Consider the following 19,171-nt stretch of genomic DNA (forward strand, 5'->3'; position numbering starts at 1 on the left):
TGGATAAGATGTAGAACTCCTCACTGAGGCATCTGTCCCATCAGGAAGGATTCATCAAGTGCCTTTGGGCAGTACCTTTTCCCTCCTTGAACCTTCTTCTCCCTACTGCATCATTAAGTTGGAATGGGGGAGGGAGGTGGGAAGGGCTGAGGTGGTGGGGAGGGGTGGGGGGAAAAGGCAGAAAACTGTACTTGGAAAATGACTTAAAAATTGTAAAAAAAAAATTTAAATTAAAAAAAAAATAAATTAAAATTAAATAAATGTTAGTACAAACTAAAAAGAAAAAAGTTGGCTTGGCTCTAAAAAGGCAAATCTGTTTCCTACCACTTGTGGTCTTGGATGGACTAGCACTGGCAATCTGCAGTACAGGTCTGAGAAGAAGCTAAAGTCCAAAGCCACTTAGCGACACTTGTTCTGAGCACAACATGGGTACATGGCTGCATGTTCACCAGGTGATTGGGGCATTCCTGGACTAGACTCTGTCTCCATGAAAAAAGTTTTTCCCAAGGCAAAAGTCCTCAGAGATACTATATTTGCAGCTAGGACACCTGGAGTCCTGCTCAGTCTACCTGAGATGACTTGGGCCTCAGGGACAAGGGGCCCCTCTGAAATGTGCTCAGTCAGGGAAAGGGTAATTTTAGGTGTAGGAAAGAACAGATGTCCAGTAGGACATCCAGTTACCATGTGAGAGGGACTTGGGAACTAAGATTTGCTTTCTGGGCAAATCTCCCACTGAGAAAAAGCAGCAGAGTGAGGGGCAGAAGGGTGTTCCTTATTCCCCAAATCTGTCCCTGTCTCACATCCACACCCACCCCTCCTAGACCAGAACAGCTACTGCCTTCCTCAACACCAGTAAAACAGACCACCCCTGATGGGCCTGGGGATACTCACTCAACACAGGGAAAACAACACGAGAGGCAAGGACAGAGACACTCACCATTGCTTCCTCAGGGACTCCAAGCAAACTAGCCTTTCTTTGGCAAGCACTAACTGTTTATGCTGCCTTGAAACCCCAACTGCCCAGCCCTACTCTTTGAGAACTCTTCAGGAAGTGGTGGTTTTCTTTCTTGTTAACTCACTCACTCAACCCCCACCTGGGTTCTGGAAACCTGCCACCAATATTCCTAGCACTATGCACCTTAGGGTGTACAAAGCACCCTCAGTCCATAATCTCACCTGCACAACATGGCAGTTCTGTGAGTTAAGTCATATCCTCAGGTTCTGGTTTTTATAAATATCCAGAAATATGAGGTCCAGAGAAAACCAGCAAGTTGCACAATGACTTAACTATTAACTTACTATTAACTACTCCATAACTATTGCAAAAGCAACCTGCATCTGCAGATTTCAGCCGCCAGGACGTGCTGCACCAACTTCTCTTCATCCTTCACCTCAACATTACTATCCAGATAGTGGGAAAGAGCTGGGAGATTCTTGGCATTTCCAGGCAGGGGTTGGGCAGGTGAGAGGTTGTAGAGGCATCAGCAGCCTATAAGGACAATGGCTGGGGAGCTGCCACCTGGCAGGGATCACTCTTTTGCTTCCTGCTCTAGTTATTGGAGAGCCCCTCACTTGGCTTTTATGGGATGGACTTCCCTTAACTTCCTTCTCCTCATCTCCCCACTTCCTTAGCTGGGCTTTCTGAGTATTAGTCTAGTAACCAGTTTGGAGCCCTGAGCTGCTGAGACACTGTTGCAACCAATTCCCAGTGAACTTTAACTTCCGGTGACTATAAGGCAATTGTTTGCCGTACTGCTGTTCCTATCATCTCTGCTTCCTACTAGATCCCTAGGACTTCATCTCGTATCAATGCTTTGCTTAGGTCCACACACCAGAAGCCCCATGTCCCCAGTCCTCCCTTTTGGCCACCCCTTAGGTGGTGCTGACTTGCTCCTACTTTTGATGCTTCTGTGGCAACTCCTCACACATTGTAGAATCTATAATGCCAGGTTTCCTCAGCTGGTGGGAAAAGGTCTTTTACTTCCCATACTGTAATTGTTGAAGCAGGATCCCATAGTAGAGCAACATGTGCCCCAAGTGATAAAGCTCTTTCCTTATTAACACACAGCCCTTTCCATCTAGGCTGTTCAGGTACCTCCCAGAGATCTAGATCAGCATGGAGGCTGAACTGAACCATTGCTGTCCTGCCCCACAAGGCCTACTTGTCAAGCCTTATCCTGATAGTTCACCAAACTCCTGTTCATGGTAACTTACTTCAGAAGCCCTATATTTTATCACTCATTGCAACTTGGTTTCTACTAATTGCTACTTCCTAACTTGTTGAATACTCCCCTTATAATGCCCTGGAATCCCATTACATAGCACAGACTATAATGTTTCCTGTGTCTAACTCCACATTACAACAGAGTCTAGTTTTATTTATGATCCAACCCAGACACTCTGTTTCAATTACAATCTTTGCTTTCCTCAGTTACACCAACACAGATGAGAAGAATCAGGTCTTAAATGATGATCACAAAGACTTTCATACAGAGAAACACTGGGCCAACCTGTCTTCCCAAGATGAGGTCTAGGGTGATGACTTGGTTTCTATGCTACTTATTTTCTGTAGCTACTTAGTTTCTTGGTTTCTTGGTGATGAGTTGGGTACTGGCTCCTGATGTCATACTGTAGCCTCAGCAATACCTGCAGCCCCTAATGGACTTATTAGCTGCACTTTTGTCAGAGCTAAGCTGGGCCTCTGATATTTGGTTTACCAGCTGCTTGCCCACATCACTGCTGAAACTCACAGCTCAGCAGGCCCATTACATTTCTTATCACTGCCAGCCCATAAGGCAGCAATTTTCCACCACTGTGCCACAAGAATTTTTTAAACATGCAATATACCTACTATTTTGTCAGGGGCACTAACCTCTTTTCCCTTAGACTGTCAAATAAAAAATGACAAGAGTCAACATAAAAATAGCCATCCAGTGTGAATGAATCAAAATTATACCTATTTTTATTAGATCAGCAAAAAATATATTTTATGGTATATCACAGAATTTTAGTAATTATGTGTGCTAATTACTGAGATAAAAAAAGTTGAAAATCACTAACATAAGAACTCTGGACACTAATAAACATTCAAGACAATAGTTCTAGACTCCTCACCTCAGCCTGATTTGCTATTGTTTGACCTCAACTCCTGGCTCCAAACACTTGGCCCCAGATCTTGACTTTAATTCTTGATCCATGGGTGCCACAGTATTGTTGTTCTCAGTTACTCTCCTTGAGGTTGGACCTTAATTCTTCTGTTTCTGGCTTGAAACCCCTCTCTGACTTCTAAGCATATCCTATTTTCCTGGAGAATTTCTGGTCTTTATTCATGGCATGGACAATAAATCTGAAACACACTCCATACCTTCACTTGATTTGAGCTGAGCTAGCTGTGTATTTAGTGACTGGGGAAGGAAGTGGGAATGCATGTGTGGCATGATGATAACCTGTCTGGCCCTTGGAGATTGAAACATCTCAATCTTCTTATTCTGAAACCAAAAACAATTGCATTAACACTGACCTATTATTTTTTACTTCCCTTGAAGTAAATCACAGTGAATTACATGCTTGATACATCCATTTCTTATCTCCCTTCCATGTGAGAGTCCCCAACAATTCCAGTTCAAAAAGATCATGCCCACATTTTCAGTCATTCTGTGCTATCTTCTTTTGTGACTTGTGTTCTCATGTTCTTTCCCTGCCCTCTCAATGAGACTATGAAGTTGTGTTTAAACTGTTTTATTAGCTTATGCTAATACACAAAAAGCTGTACATATTTAATATACAACTTGATGAACTTGGAATAAGTATATACCTGTAAAACCATCAAGGCTGTAAACTTATCCATCATCTTTGGAAGTTTCCTCCTGCCCTTTATTTTTTTTCTATGTATTTATGATAAGAGCACGTAGTATTTACTTTCTTAGCAAATTTTTAACTGTAAAATAGGATATTGATACCTATAGGCCTTATGTTGCACAACAAATCTTCAGAACATATCTATCTTGCCCAGCTGAAACTTTGGACCCTTTAACTATTACCTCCACATTTCCTCCTCCACCCAGTTCCAGAAACAACTATCTACTCTTTGCTTTTATTCATTTGACTATTACAGATTCATCATAAAAGTGGTATCAGGAAGTATTTGCCCTTCTGTGTCTGGCTTATTTAATTTAGCATAATGTCCTCCAGCTCCATCCATGTGTTGTAAATCGCAGAATTGATTTCCCTTTGTAAAACTGAACAATCTTCCATTGTGCATATATATCACATTTTCCTTTCTTTATCCAGGCTTACTGAAATAATGCATAATTGAAAAATGTAATTATAACATATTTAAAGTCTACAATGTGATCACTCAATATATACATTGTGAAAATGTTCCCATAATCAAGATAATTATCACAATCATCATCTCACACAGTAACCAGTTTTGAATTCATGAGAATTCTTAAGATCTACTCTCAGCAAATTTTTCAGTTAGCCCTTGTTGGTGTGACTCAGTTGGTTGGAGTGTTGTCCTTTAACCAAATGGATGCAGGGGGGCGTTTTATGTCCTCCCTCTATTTTGTACCTATTATTTATGCTTTTTTAATGTTTTTAATGTTTTATTGATTACACTATTACAGTTTTCCCATTTTCCCCCCTCACTCCCCTCTACCCTGCACACCCCCTCCCACCCACATTCCCCTGCTTTACTTCATGTCCATGTGTCATAAGTTCTCGGCTTCTACATTTCCCATACTATTCTTACCCTCTCCCTGTCTATATCCTACTTACCATCTATGCTACTTATTTTCTGTACCTTTCCCCCCACTCTCCTCCCACTCCCCTTTTGATAACCCCCCATATGATCTCTGTTTCTGTGATTCTGTTCCTGTTCTAGTTGTGTGCTTAGTTTGTTTCTGTTTTTGTTTTAGGTGTGGTTGTTAATAATTGTGAGTTTGCTGTCATTTTACCATACATGTTTTTTATCTTCTTTTTCTTAGATAAGTCCCTTTAACATTTCATATAATAAGGACTTGGTGATGATGAACTCCTTCAACTTGACCTTATCTGAGAAGCATTTTATCTGCCCTTCCATTATAAATGAAAGCTTTGCTGGATAGAGCAATCTGGGATATAGGTCCTTGCCTTTCATGACTTGGAATACTTTTTAGCCCCTTCTTGCCTGCAAGGTCTCTTTTGAGAAATCAGCTGACAGGCTGATGGGTAACCCTTTGTAGGTGACTGTATCCTTATCTTTTGCTGCTTCTAGAATTCTCTCCTTTTTATCTTGGGTAATGTAATTATGATGTGCCTTGGTGTGTTCCTCTTTGGGTCCAACTTCTTTGGGACTCTCTGAGCTTCCTGGACTTCCTGGAAGTCTATTTCCTTCACCAGATTGGGGAAGTTCTCCTTTATTATTTGTCCAAATAACTTTTCCACTTGTTGCTCTTCCTTTTCCCCTTCTGGTATCCCTATAATTCGGATGTTGGAATGTGTAAAGATGTCCTGGAAGTTCCTAAGCCTCTCCTCATTATTTTGAATTCTTGTTTCTTCATTCTTTTCTGCTTAGTTGTTTCTTTCTTCCTTCTGGTCCACTGCATTGATTTGAGTCCCAGTTTCCTTCCCATCACTATTGGTTTCCCCTACATTTTCCTTTATTTCACTTAGCATAGCCTTCATTTCTTCATCTAATTTGCAACCAAATTCAACCAATTCTGTGAGTATCCTGACTACCAGTGTTTTGAACTGTGCATCTGATAGGTTGGCTATCTCTTCATCACTTAGTTCTATTTTTTATGGAGTTTTGATCTGTTCTTTTGTTTTGGCCATTTTTTCTTGTCTTGATGCATTTGTTACGTAGTGAGGGGTCGAGTCTTAGGTGTTCACCTGGGTGGGGCAACCCATGTTGCTGGGTTGTGAGGCTATATGTGGGGCAGGGGTCCAAGAGGGAACAATGGCGCTTGTTCTGCTCTCTGCTGGATTTCAGTCACTTCCCCTACTTGCAAGCAAGCAAGCAAAATGGGCCCTTCTGGTGCTGATTCCCAGGTGGGTGGGTTTCTGTACATTCTGGGACCCTATGGGTCTCTCCAATGAACTCTCCTGTGAGGCTGGGAGTTTCTCCCAGCACCTCAACCCCCACAGGTGTTTTCAATCAGTGCTTGAGGCTTTACTTCCCCAAACTGGGACCCTGGGATGTGTGGTCCATCTCGTTCCGCAGTTCCACTTGGTTTATCTGTGCACGAATGCAGGACCACCCAGCCTGGCAGCCGCCTTGCGCACTGCACCCCTTCACAATCCACTGCCTTGCTGTTTCTGCCCACTGCCACGTTGTGTGCCCAGGGTCCACCAACTGACCTGCTGCAAGCCCTCTCTGCCCTGGCTTCCTGTCTCCACCCCTCCTACCGGTCTGGATGAATGTGTCTACTTCAACTCCTTGGTTGTCGGACTTCCATACAGTTCAATTTTCTGTCGATACTGGTTGTTTTTTGTTTCTAAATTGTTGTCCTTATTTTGGTTGTGTGAGGAAGCACAGTGTGTCTACCTATGTCTCCATCTTGGCTGGAAGTCTCAGAGTTATAGGTTTGATTCTTGCTCAGGGCACATACCTATGTTGCAAGTTGATTCCTGGTCTAGGTGCATATGGGAAGCAACCAACTAATATTTCTCTCTCACATCGATATTTCTGTCTCTCCCTTCCTTTCTCTGTTCCACTCTCTGAAAAAGCAATTAAAAAATGTCCTTGAGTGAGGATTTAAAAATAGAAAATGAAATAAAATGTTCAGTTATACACAAATAAGTGATACCATGTAGGCTTTGTTTTTCTCTCTTTGGCTTATTTCATTTAGCCTAGTACACTCCAGGTTCATCCATATGATCATGAATGGCAGTATTTCTTTCTTTTATGTCTGTATAATATTGCATATGTATATATATACATACACACATATACATGAGAGTGTGTGTGTATGTGTATGTGTGTGTGTGTGTGTGTATAATGTTTTCTTTATCCATTCATTTTAAGAGGACATTTCAGTTGCTCCCATATCTTGGGTATTGTGAATAATACTGCAATGATTATGGGAATACAGATATCTCAAGATAATCATGTTTTCTTTAGACATATGTACAAAAATAGGATTGTTGGATAATATAGGCATCCTATATTTATTTTTTTAGGAAATTCCATACAGTTTTCCATGTGGTTGTTCCAATTACATTCTAACAAACAGTATCAAGAGTTCCCTTTTCAAATCATACCTCAACATAACAAGGCCATTTTTGACAAACCTACAGCTAACATCATACTCAATGAACAAAAACTAAAAGTGTTTCCCTTATGATCAAGAGGTCCACATTTACCACGTTTATTTGACAGAGTACTGAAAGTCCTAGGCACAGCAATCAGACAAAAAGAAGAAATAAATGGCATCCAAACTGAAAAGGAGAAAGTAAAACTGTCCTTATTTGCAGATGACATGATATTGTACATAGAAACCCTGAAGACTTCTCCCCAAAAATAATAGGTATAATAAATGAATTTGGCAAGTTAACAGAATACAAAATTAATATTCAGAAATCAGTGGCACTTTTGGTTTGCAGGCCATCACTCAATCCACTGGGCCACACCAGCCAAGGCAGAAATCAGTGGCATTTTTATATACCAATAGTGAACTGTCAGAAAGAAAAACAATCCCAATTACTATCACAACAAAAACATAAGAAATAAAGGAATGCATTTAACGAAGAAGGTAGAGGACCTGTACTTGAAAACTATAGGACATTGAAGAAAAAAACTGAGGAAGATACAAATAAGTGGAAGCACATACTGTGTTCATGGATTGGAGGAATTAACATCATTAAAATGTCCATACTACAAAAAGCAATTTATAAATTCAGTGCAAATCCTAGTAAACTGCCAAGGAAATGTTTCACAGACTTAGAGCAAATATTCCAAAAATTTATGTAGAACAAAAATACACCAAATAGCCTCCGTAATCTTGAGAAAGAAGAACAAAGTTGGAGGTATAACAGTAACTGATATAAAATTACACAAGCCCACTATAATTAAAAAACAAACAAACAAACACTGGTATTGGTATAAGAACAGGCAGACAGATCAATGGGACAGAACAGAGAGCCCAGAAATCAACCCACACCTTTATGGTCAATTAATATATGACAAAGGATCAAAGAGCATAAAATGAAGTAAAGACAGTCTCTTCAATAAACAAATTGGACTTCATCAAAATAAGAAGCTTCTGCATGGGTAAAGAAAACATCAGCAAAATGAAAAGGGAACCAACCATATGGGAAAATATATTTGCAAATGATACTTCTGATAGGAGTTTGAGCTCCAAAATATATAAAGAAATCACGCAACTCCATTCCAGGAAGACAAACAACCCAATTTAAAAAATGGGCAAGAGACCTGAACAGACACTTCTGCTAGGAGGACATACAGAGGATCCAGAGACATGTGAAAGGATGCTTAGCATCACTAGCCATCAGAGAGATGCAAATTAAAACCACAATGAGATACTACTTCACACCAGTCAGAATGGCCATCATAAACAAATCAACAAACAATAAGTGCTGGTGAGGTTGTGGAGAAAAGGGAACCCTAGTGCACTATTGGTGGGAATGCAGACTGGAGCAGTCACTGTGGAAAATAGTATGGAATTTCCTCAGAAAACAAAAAATGGAACTGCCATTTGACCCAGCAATTCCATTGCTGGGACTATATCCTAAGAATCCTGAAACACTAATCCATAAGAACCTATGCACCCCAATGTTCATAGCAGCACAATTTACAAGAGCCAAGTGTTGGAAACCACCTAAGTGCCCATCAGTAAATGAATGGATCAAAAAACTATGGTACACTTACATGATGGAATACTATGCAGCAGAAAGAAAGAAGGAGCTCCTACCCTTCACAACAGCTTGGATGGATCTGGAGAGCATTATGCTAAGTGAAATAAGCCAGGCAGTAAAAGACATATAAATACCATATGATCTTACCTATAAGTGGAACCAAAACAACAAAACAAACAAGCAAGCAAAATATAACCACAGACACTGAAATTAAGAACAAACTGACAGTAACCATAGGGGATGTGAGAGGAGATAATGGGGGGAGAAGGGGAAGGGATGCTAAGGAATATGTATAAAGGACACATGGACAAAACCAAAGGGGGTAGGAGGGTGGGAAGGTGGGAGGTGGGGATGACTGGGGTAGGGAGAAGTGGTGGGGGGAAAATGGAGACAACTGTACTTGAACAATAAAAAAAAGACAGTCTCTTCATTAAATGGTTTGGGGACTTCCAGTCAAGTTGTAGGCATAAGTAAACACACCTCACTTCCTCACACAACTACAGCAAAAATTACAACTAGACTATAAAACAAGTGTCACCCAGAATCATCAGAAAATCAAACTGTTTAGAAGTCCAACAACCAACGATTTAAAGAAGCCACATTAATCCAGACAGGTAGGAAGGGCAGACACAGAAACACCTGTAGAGGCACAGAAACATGGAATGAGCAGACTCACATCCACTTCTGGTGGATGAAAATTGTGACAGAAACCTTGAGAGTGAGGGATCCCTCAAGAGCAAGGGATCCCGGTGCCAGACCAGACCACCCAGCCCAGGGTTCCAGTGCCTGGAAGACAATCCCCATAATAACTTATGGCTGTAAAAACCAGTGAGGAGTTGGAGTGGTTCAAGAAACTGTTGTCATTTTACTGTTTATCAAAACTGTGAACACTAAAATAGCAACAAACTCACAACTATCAACAACTGAAACTAAAACACACACACACACACACACACACACACACACACACACCTAAGAAAACAACTAGAACAGGAACAGAATAACAGAAACAGAGATCATAGGAGGGATATCAGTAGGGACAAAGAAGGGAGAGAATGGGGGGAAAGGTACAGGGATTAAGAAGCATAATTGGTAGGCACAAAATAGACAGAGGAAGGTTGAGAATAGTATAGGAAATGGAGATGATAAAGAACTTATATATATGAACCATGGACGTGAAGTAAAGGAGGAGAATGCTGGAGGGAAAGAGAGTACCAGGTGGAGGGGGATCAAGGGGAGAAAAAAAGTGGGACCACTATAATAGCATAACCCTGAACTATGGGTCTTTTTGGGAACATTTTTCCCCTGAACTATGGGTCTTAAACCTGACTGCTGAGTACAGAGTAACTAGATTAACAACTGAAGAATTCAGCCACAGAGAGTAGATTCCTGGCAGTCTCAGAGCAGGCTGCCTAAGGTCATACAGGGTCAGTATCTGACATCACCAGAGGTGGATCCAGAAAGGAAAAACAGTGGTAAATGCTAGAGGCTACTGAAATGAAATCCACTGTGGTCTCCTCCATGATTTGCAATATTTTATTTCCTGTATAGGCTTTTAACATTCATTTCTTGTCCATCAAGTTTGTGCATATTAAGTCACTAGATTTTATACTATAGTTTATTTCTCTCCTTTCTTATAATAGTATTAATCTCTTCATACCCTTATTAATACTGGTTCATTTGCTGTTGATAGTGGGATTGCGGGGGAGGAGGGTATATTTTTGCAGATGTGGGTTTGTTCCCTGGGCTTTGTGTTTTTTTTTCTGGCAGCATCTGCATAACAGCATTGAGACATGGTGAGCAGAGTGACCCTCAGTCAACCAGCTGGAGGGAAAGACCCACCAGAGAACAACCAAACAACAATCAAAAGCCAATTACATCCAGAGAGCCAACATAAATGGCATAAAGGGCATCCCAAGAGCATCAAGTTCAGGAGATCAAGGAGAAACTATACCAATGAAACTCACAGGTCTCCTACCGCAAAAGTTCATACCATAAATTCAGGGAGTCAAAACAGATCACCTTGAGAAGCAGAGGCAAAGAAGAAGACTCTCACAAATACTGAGAAGACAAAGAAACAACCACCAAATGATAGGAAAGGAGGGACCTTCAGAAAGAATGCTGAACAAATAGAGACAAGTCAGCTATCAGATATTGAGTTCAAAACAATGATTATAAATAAACTCAATGAGCTCAGTGAGAATTACCAAAAACTACAGGGAAGGTACAAGGAACTTATTACAAATTACACCAGCATGAAAAAGGACATAGAAACTATCAACAAGAGCCAAGAAGAAATGAAGGATCCAATTCCTGAATTGAAGAACACAGTAGAAGGAATCCAAAACAGGCTAGATGAAGCAGAGGATTGAATCACCAAACTAGAGGACAAGGTAGAAAAAAATTCCCAAAAAGAGCAACAAAAGGAAAAAAAGACTCAAAAAGAATTAAGGGGAGTTAAGAGAAAATGCAGGACTATATAAAACATACTAATATCCATATGAGGGATACCAGAAGGAGAAGAGGAGCAAGGGATAGAAAACCAGTTTGAAAAAGTAATGATGGAATTTCTGGTCAAGATGAAGCTGTAGGTAGAAACATTGTGTCTCCTCACACAACCAAAAGGTCAACAACAAATTTAAAAACAAAAAAACAACCAGAACTGACAGAAAATCAAACTGTATGGAAGTCTGACAATCAAGGAATTAAAAAAGAAATATTCATCAAGACCACATCACAACTCAGCAATATGGGTTGCCCCGCCATTGTGAACACCTAAGGCTCCACCTCTTACTATGTAACAGGTATGCTGAGACAAGAAAAAGAAATGTTCCAAATTAAAGAACAGACCAAAGCTCCAGAAAAAAAAATACAACTAAACAATGAAGAGATAACCAATCTATCAGATGCACAGTTCAAAACACTGGTCATGAGGATGCTCCAGGAACTCACTGAGTACTTTAATAGCATTAAAAAGACCCAGGCAGCAATGAAGGTTGCATTATGTTAAATAAAGAAAAATCTATAGGGAACCAACAGTGATGGGAAGGAAACCAGGACTCAAATCAATAGTTTGGAGCAGAAGAAAGAAAGAAACATTCAACCAGAACAGAATGAAGAAACAAGAATTCAAAAAAAAAATGAGGAGTGGCTCAGGAACCTCCTGGACATCTTTAAACATTCCAACATCCGAATCATAGGGGTGCCAGAAGGAGAAGGGGAAAAGCAAGAAATTGAAAACTTATTTCAACAAATAATGAAGCCAAACTTCCCCAATCTGGCAAAGGAAACAGACTTTTAGAAAGTCCAGGAAGCTCAGAGAGTCCCAAAGAAGTTGGACCCAAGGAGGAACACACCAAGGCACATCATAATTGCATTATCCAAGAGTAAAGATAAGAAGAGAATCTTAAAAGCAACAAGAGAAAAGGAGACAGTTACCTACAAAGGAGTTCCCATTAGACTATCAGCTGATCTCAGTAGAAACCTTGTAAGCAAGAAGGGGCTGGCAAGAAATATTCCAAGTCATGAAAGGCAAGGACCTACAGCCAAGATTACTCAATCCAGTAAAGCTATCATTTAGAACGGGCGGTGGGCAGATAAAGTCCTTCCCAGAGAAGGTCAAGTTGAAGGAGTTCATCATCACCTAGGCCTCATTATATGAAATGTTAAAGGGACTTATCCAAGAAAAAGAAGACAAAAAATATGAACAGTAAAATGACAACGAATTCACAGCTATTAACAACCAAACCTAAAAAAAAAAAAAAACTAAGCAAACAACTAGAATAGGAACAGAATCACAGAAATGGAGATCACATGGAAGGTTATCAGAGGGGGAGTGGGAAGGGGAGAGAGGGGAGAAAAGTACAGAGAAAAGTAGCATAAATAGTAGGTAGAAAATAGACAGGGGAAAGTTAAGAATAGTATAGGAAATGTAGAAGCCAAAGAACTTACATGTACAAACCATGGACATGAACTGAAGAGGGGGAATGAGGGTGGGAGGGTGTGTTCAGGGCAGAGGGAAATAAAGGGGAAAAACGGGACAAGTATAATATTATAATCAATAAAATATATTTAAAAAAAATTTTAAGTAATGATGTAAGACTTCCCTAATATGATGAGAAAAAAAGTCACACAAATCCAGGAAGTAGAGAGGGTCCCAATCAAGAGAAACCCAAAGAGGCTCACTCCAAGGCACATCATAATTAAAATGGAAAAATTAAAAGTCAAAGAGAGAATCCTAAAGGCAGCAAGGAAGAAACAGGAAGTAACATACAAGGGAGCTCTGATAAGACTAGCAGCTGACTTCTCAATGGAAACACTTCAAGCCAGAAAAGAATGGCAAGAAATATTCCAAATAAGGAAAAGCAAAGTCCTGCAACCAAGACTACACTATCCAGCAAGGCTCTCAATTAAAATGAAAGGCAAAATAAGGGGGTTCCCACACAATAGAAAACTCAAAGAATACACCTCCACCAACCCAGCACTGCAATATATACTAAAGGGACTGCTTTAAGAAAAGAAAGAAAAACAGCAAGAGAGAGAGGAACACAAGTACAAAGGGAGTAAAATGGCAGTGAGTAAGTATCTATCAATAATAACCTTAAATGTAAAAGGATTAAATGTCCCAATCAAAACATAACACAGCTGAATGGATAAGAAAACATGACCTGCACATATGGTGTCTACAATAGACCCACCGCACAATAAAAGACCTACACAGAGTGAAAATGAAGGGCTAGAAACAAATATTCCAAGCAAATGGACAGGAGAAAAAAGCTGGGGTAGCAATACTTACATCAGACAAAACAGACTTCAAAACAAAGGCCATAAAAAGAGACACAGAAGGCCACTTCACAACACTCAAGGGAAAAATCCACCAAGAAGCCATAAACATTATAAACATATATGCACCCAACAAAGAAACACCCAAATATAAAGGAAAATCTTTGAGAACTTCAAGAAAGATATAGATAGCAACACACTTACACTAGGGGATTTTAATACCCAACCATCAAAAATGGATGTTTTCCAAACAAAATATCAACAAGGATATTGCAGCACTGAACAATGCCATAAAACATCAAAAAGACTTAACTGATATATATGTAGAACCTTTCATCCCAAAAAGTAAAGTACATATTATTTTCAAATTCACATGGAACATTTTCAAAGATAGACCACATGATAGGACACAAAACAAGCCTCATCAAATTCAGGAAAATTGAAATCACATCATGCATTTTCTCTGACCACAAGGGACTGAAACTAGAAACCAACCTCAAGGGAAGAAACCCGAAACACTCAAAATCATGGAGATTGAATAGCATGCTATTAAACCATAAATGAGTAAAGAATGAGATCAAGGAAGAAATCAAAAGGTTTCTGGAAACAAATGGAAATGAACTCAAACAATCCAAAACCTATGGGACACAGTGAAGGCAGTCCTGAGAGGGAAGTTCATAAATATACAGGCCTACCTAAAAAAGATAGAAACATTTCAAATAAACAACCTAACCCTATATCTATAAGAACTGGAAGAACAAAAACAAAGCCCAGAGCAGGTAGAAGGAAGGAAATAACAAAATCAGAGCAGAATTAAATGATATAGAGACTAAAAGAACAATTCAAAGGATCAATAAATCCAGGAGGTGGTTCTTTAAAAAGATAAATAAAATCGGCAAGCCTTTAAAGTAGACTCATCAAGAACAAAAGACAAAAGACCCCAATAAACAAAATCAGAAATGAGAAAGATTACAACTGATTCCACAGGAATACAAAGGATTGTAAGAAATTATTATAAACAACTATATGCCAAGAAATTTGTCAACCTAGACAAAATGGACACATTTCTAGAAATATATAATCTTCCAAAACTGAATCAAGAAGAAGCAGAATCCTGAAGAGACCTATAACAGCTGGCAAAATTGAAATAGCAATAGAAAAACCCCTGGCACACAAAAGCCCTGAATCGGACATTTTAACAGGAGAATTTTACAAAACATTTAAGGAAGAGCTAACCTCCACCCTTCACAGACTATTCCAAAACATCCAAGAAGAGAGAAAACTCCCAAACTCTTTTTACGAGGCCAGCATCATCTTAATCCCCAAACCAGATAAAGACACAACAAAAAAAGGAAACTTCAGGCCAATATTGCTGATGAATGTAGATGCTAAATCCTCAACAAAATATTGGCAAACGGCATCCAGCAATACATTAAAAAGGTTGTACACCATGATCAAGTGGGATTTATCCCAGAGATGCAAGGATGGCATAATATTCACAAATGAATAAATGTAATACATCATATAAACAAATAGAAAGAAAAAAATCACATGATCCTATTAGTAGATGCAGAAAAAGCATTTGGTAAGGTACAGAACCCATTTATGGTAAAAAAAAAAAAATAACCCTCAGCAAAGTGGGAGTAGAGGGAAAACACCTCAACATAATAAAGGCCATACATGACAAACCTACGGCCAACATCATACTCAGTGGGCAAAAACTAAAAGCTTCCCCACTAAGATCAGGAATAAGACAAGGATGTCCGCTTTCACCACTTCTACTCAGCAGAGTATTTGAAGTCCTAGCCACAGAGATCAGACAAGAAAAAGAAATACCAGGCATCCAAATTGGAAAGTAGGAAGAAAAACTGTCATTGTTTGCAGATGACATGATAGTGTACACAGAAAATCCTATTGACTCCACCAAAAAACTACTCGACCTAATAAGTGAATGTAGCAAAACAGCAGAATACAAAGTCAATATTCTGAAATTGAAGACATTTTTGTTCACCAACAATGAAATATCAGAAATAGGAATTAGGGCAAAAAAACGTTCGATATGGCAACAAGAAAAATAAAGTACCTAGGAATAAACCTAACCAAGGAAATAAAACACCTGCACTCAGAAAACTATACAACACTGAAGAAAGAAATTAAGGAAGACACAAACAAATAGAAGCATATACAGTGTTCATGGATTGGAAGAATTAACATTATCAAATGGCCACACTACCCAAAGCAATTTATAGATTCAATGCAACCTCTATTCAAATAACAATGACATATTTCACAGATATAGAACAGATGTTTCAAAAATGTATATGGAACCATAAATGACCCTGAATAGCTGCAGCAATTTTGAGAAAGAAGAACAAAGCAGGAGGGATCACAAAACCTGACATCAAACTATGTTACAATGCCACAGTAATCAGAACAGTCTGGTACTGGCATAAGAACAGATACATAGATCAATGAAGCAGAATAGAGAGTCCAGAAATAAACTCAAGTCTCTATAGTCAATTAATATTCAACAAAGGAGACAGAAGGCTAAAATGGAGTAACAATAGCTTCTTCAACAAATGGTGTTGGGAGACCTGGACAGATACATGCAAAAAAATGAAACTCAACCATCAACTTAAACCATATACGAAAATAACCTCAAGATGGATAAAAGACCTAAATATAAGTCAGAACACCATAAAAGTCCTAGAGGAGAACATAGAGAGGAAAATCTCAGATATTCCATGCAGCACTATTTTCACCGATGTATCCTCTAGAGCAAGGGACATAAAGGAAAGAATAAACAAATGGGGCTTCATCAAAATAGAAAGCTCCTGAGGACTTCTGGCCAAGATTAGGGGCATTGGTAGATACACTGTGCCTCCTTGCACAACCAAAAGAAGGACAACAAATTTAAAAACAAAAAACAACCAAAACTGCCAGAAAATCGAACTGTATGGAAGTTCAACCACAAAGGAGTTAAAGAACAAACATTCATCCAGACCAGTAGGAGGGGTGGAGATGGGCAGCCAGGGTGGAGAGGACTTGCTGCAAGGCAGCAGACAGACCAGGTAGTCTCACATTTCCATATGGATAAACAGGGAGGAAAAACTGGGGAGCAAGACAGACCACACAACCCAGGGTTCCAGTGCAGGGAAAATAGCCTCAAAACCTCTGACTGAAAACTTGTAGGGATTGCAGTGGTGGGAGAAACACCCAACGACACAGGAAAGTTCATTGAAGAGACTCATAGGGTTCTAGAATGTACACAAAACCACCCACCCAGGGATCAGCACCAGAAGGGCCCAATTTGCTTGTGGGTAGTGGAGGAAGTGACTGGAAGTTGGCCGAGAGCTGAGCAAGGGCACTCCCCTTGCTCAGCTCTCGGAGCACTCCCCTAGATATAGCAATGCAGTGCAACAATGTGGGCTGCCCCACCCTGGTGAATACCTAAGGCTCTGCCACTTACAGTGTAACAGGCACACCGATACAAAAAAAAATGGCCTAAATGAAACAAGAGATTAAAGCTAAAGAAAAAATACAACTAAGTGATGAAGAGATAGGCAACCTATCAGATTCAGAGTTCAAAACACTGGTAATCAGGATGCTCACAGAAATGGTTGAGTATGGTTGCAAAATAGAGGAAAAAGTGGAGGCTATGAAAAGTGAAATAAAGGAAAATATACAGGGAACCAACAGTGACAGGAAGGAAACCATGACTCAAATCAACAGTTTGGAGCAGAAGGAAGAAAGAAACATTCAACTGGAACAGAATGATGAGATAAGAAATCAAAAAAATAAGGAGAGGTTTAGGAATCTCCAGAACAACTTTAAACATTCCAAAACCCAAATCACAGAAGTGCCAGAAAGAGATGGGGAAGAACAAGAAATTGAAAACTTATTTGAAAAAGTAATGAAGGAGGACTTCCCCATTCTGGCAAAGGAAATAGACTTCCAGGAAATCCAGGAAGCTCAGAGAGTCCCAAAGAAGTCTGATCCAAGAAGGAACACACCAAGGCATATCATAATTAAATTACCCAAGAATAAAGATAAGGAGAGAATCTTAAAAGCAGCAAGAGAAAAGGAGACAGTTACCTACAAAGGAGTTCCCATTAGACTATCAGCTGATTCTCATTAGAAACCTTGCTGGCAAGAAGTATTCACAGTCATGAAAGGCAATAACCTACATCCAAGATTATTCTATCTGGCAAAGCTATCATTTAGAATTGAAGGGCAGATAAAGTGCTTCCCAGACAAGGTTAAGTTAAAGGATTTCATGATCACTAAACCCTTATTATATGAAATATTAAAGGAACTTACCTAAGAAAAAGAAGATCAAAACTGTGAATGGTAAAATGACAACAAACTCACAACTATAGAAAACTGAATATAAAAATAAAAACAAACTAATCAAACAACTAGAACAGGAACAGATCATCATGGAGGGTTATCAGTGAAGAGGGGGAATAGCAGAAAATGTACAGGGAATAAGAAGCATAATTGGTAGGTACAAAATAGACAAGGGGAGGTTAAGAATAGTATAGGAAATGTAGAAGCCAAAGAACTTATATGTATGACACATGGACATGAACTAAGGGGGAGGGAGTGAAGGTGGGGGCGTATACATGGCAGAGGGATTAAGGGGAGAAAATGGGACAATCGTAACAGCACAATCAATAAAATATATTTAAACAATAGAAAGCTTTTGCACAGTTAAAGAAAACAGCAAAATAAAAAGGAAACCAACCATCTGGGAAAATATATTTGCAAATGATACCTTGGACAAGGGTTTGATGTCCCAGATATATGAGGAACTCACACGACTCCACATCAGGAAGAAAATAACCCAATTAAAAAATGGGCAAAGGGCCCAGGCTAGTGTGGCTAGTGCATTAAGCACTGGCCTGTGAACCAAAGGGGTGCCAAATTGATTCCCAGTCAGGGCACATCCCTGGGTTGTAAGCCATGTCCCCAGTAAAGATCGCGTGAGATGCAACCACACATTGATGTTTCTCTCCCTCTTTTTCTCCCTCTTTTCCCCTCTATCTAAAAATAAATAAAATCTTCTTTAAAAAATGGGCAGAGGACCTGAACAGACACTTCTGCTAGGAGGACATACAGAGGATCCAGAGACATATGAAAGGATGCTCAGCATCAGAGAGACACAAATTAAAACCACAATGAGATACCACTTTACACCAATCAGGATGGCCATAATAAACAAATCAACAAACAATAAGTGCTGGTGAGGTTGTGGAGAAAAGGGAACCTTAGTATCCTGTTAGTGGGAACAAAGTCTGGGGCAGCCACTGTGGAAAACAGTATGGAATTTCCTCAGAAAACAAAAAATGGAACTGCCTTTTGACCCAGCAATTCCATTGCTGGGACTATATCCTAAGAATCCTGAAACACTAATCCATAAGAACCTATGCACCCCAACGTTCATAGCACAATTTACAAGAGCTAAGTGCTGGAAAACACCTAAGTGCCCATCAGTAAATGGGTGGATCAAAAAACTATGGTACACTTA

General features: G+C 39.6%; 1 protein-coding gene across 2 annotated transcripts in view; it reads right to left on the reverse strand.

The window, feature by feature from the left end:
- The window catches only part of LOC123820967 (pulmonary surfactant-associated protein D-like), a 31,316-nt gene that overhangs the window by 10,689 nt on the left and 1,456 nt on the right, over positions 1-19,171 (reverse strand). Inside the window, exon 1 of one of the 2 annotated variants that reach the window (XM_045842162.1) lies at positions 938-1,082. The exons of the other annotated variant lie outside the window; for it this stretch is intronic. Coding sequence (XP_045698118.1) covers positions 938-940 — 3 coding nt within the window. The 5' untranslated portion in view covers positions 941-1,082. Of the gene's footprint in view, positions 1-937; positions 1,083-19,171 lie in introns of those variants that run through there. 2 annotated transcript variants of the gene reach the window in all.

This window comes from Phyllostomus hastatus, unplaced genomic scaffold (assembly GCF_019186645.2).
Source record: "Phyllostomus hastatus isolate PE091 unplaced genomic scaffold, TTU_PhHast_1.1 phas_contig_38, whole genome shotgun sequence".
Classification (NCBI taxonomy): domain Eukaryota; kingdom Metazoa; phylum Chordata; class Mammalia; order Chiroptera; family Phyllostomidae; genus Phyllostomus; species Phyllostomus hastatus.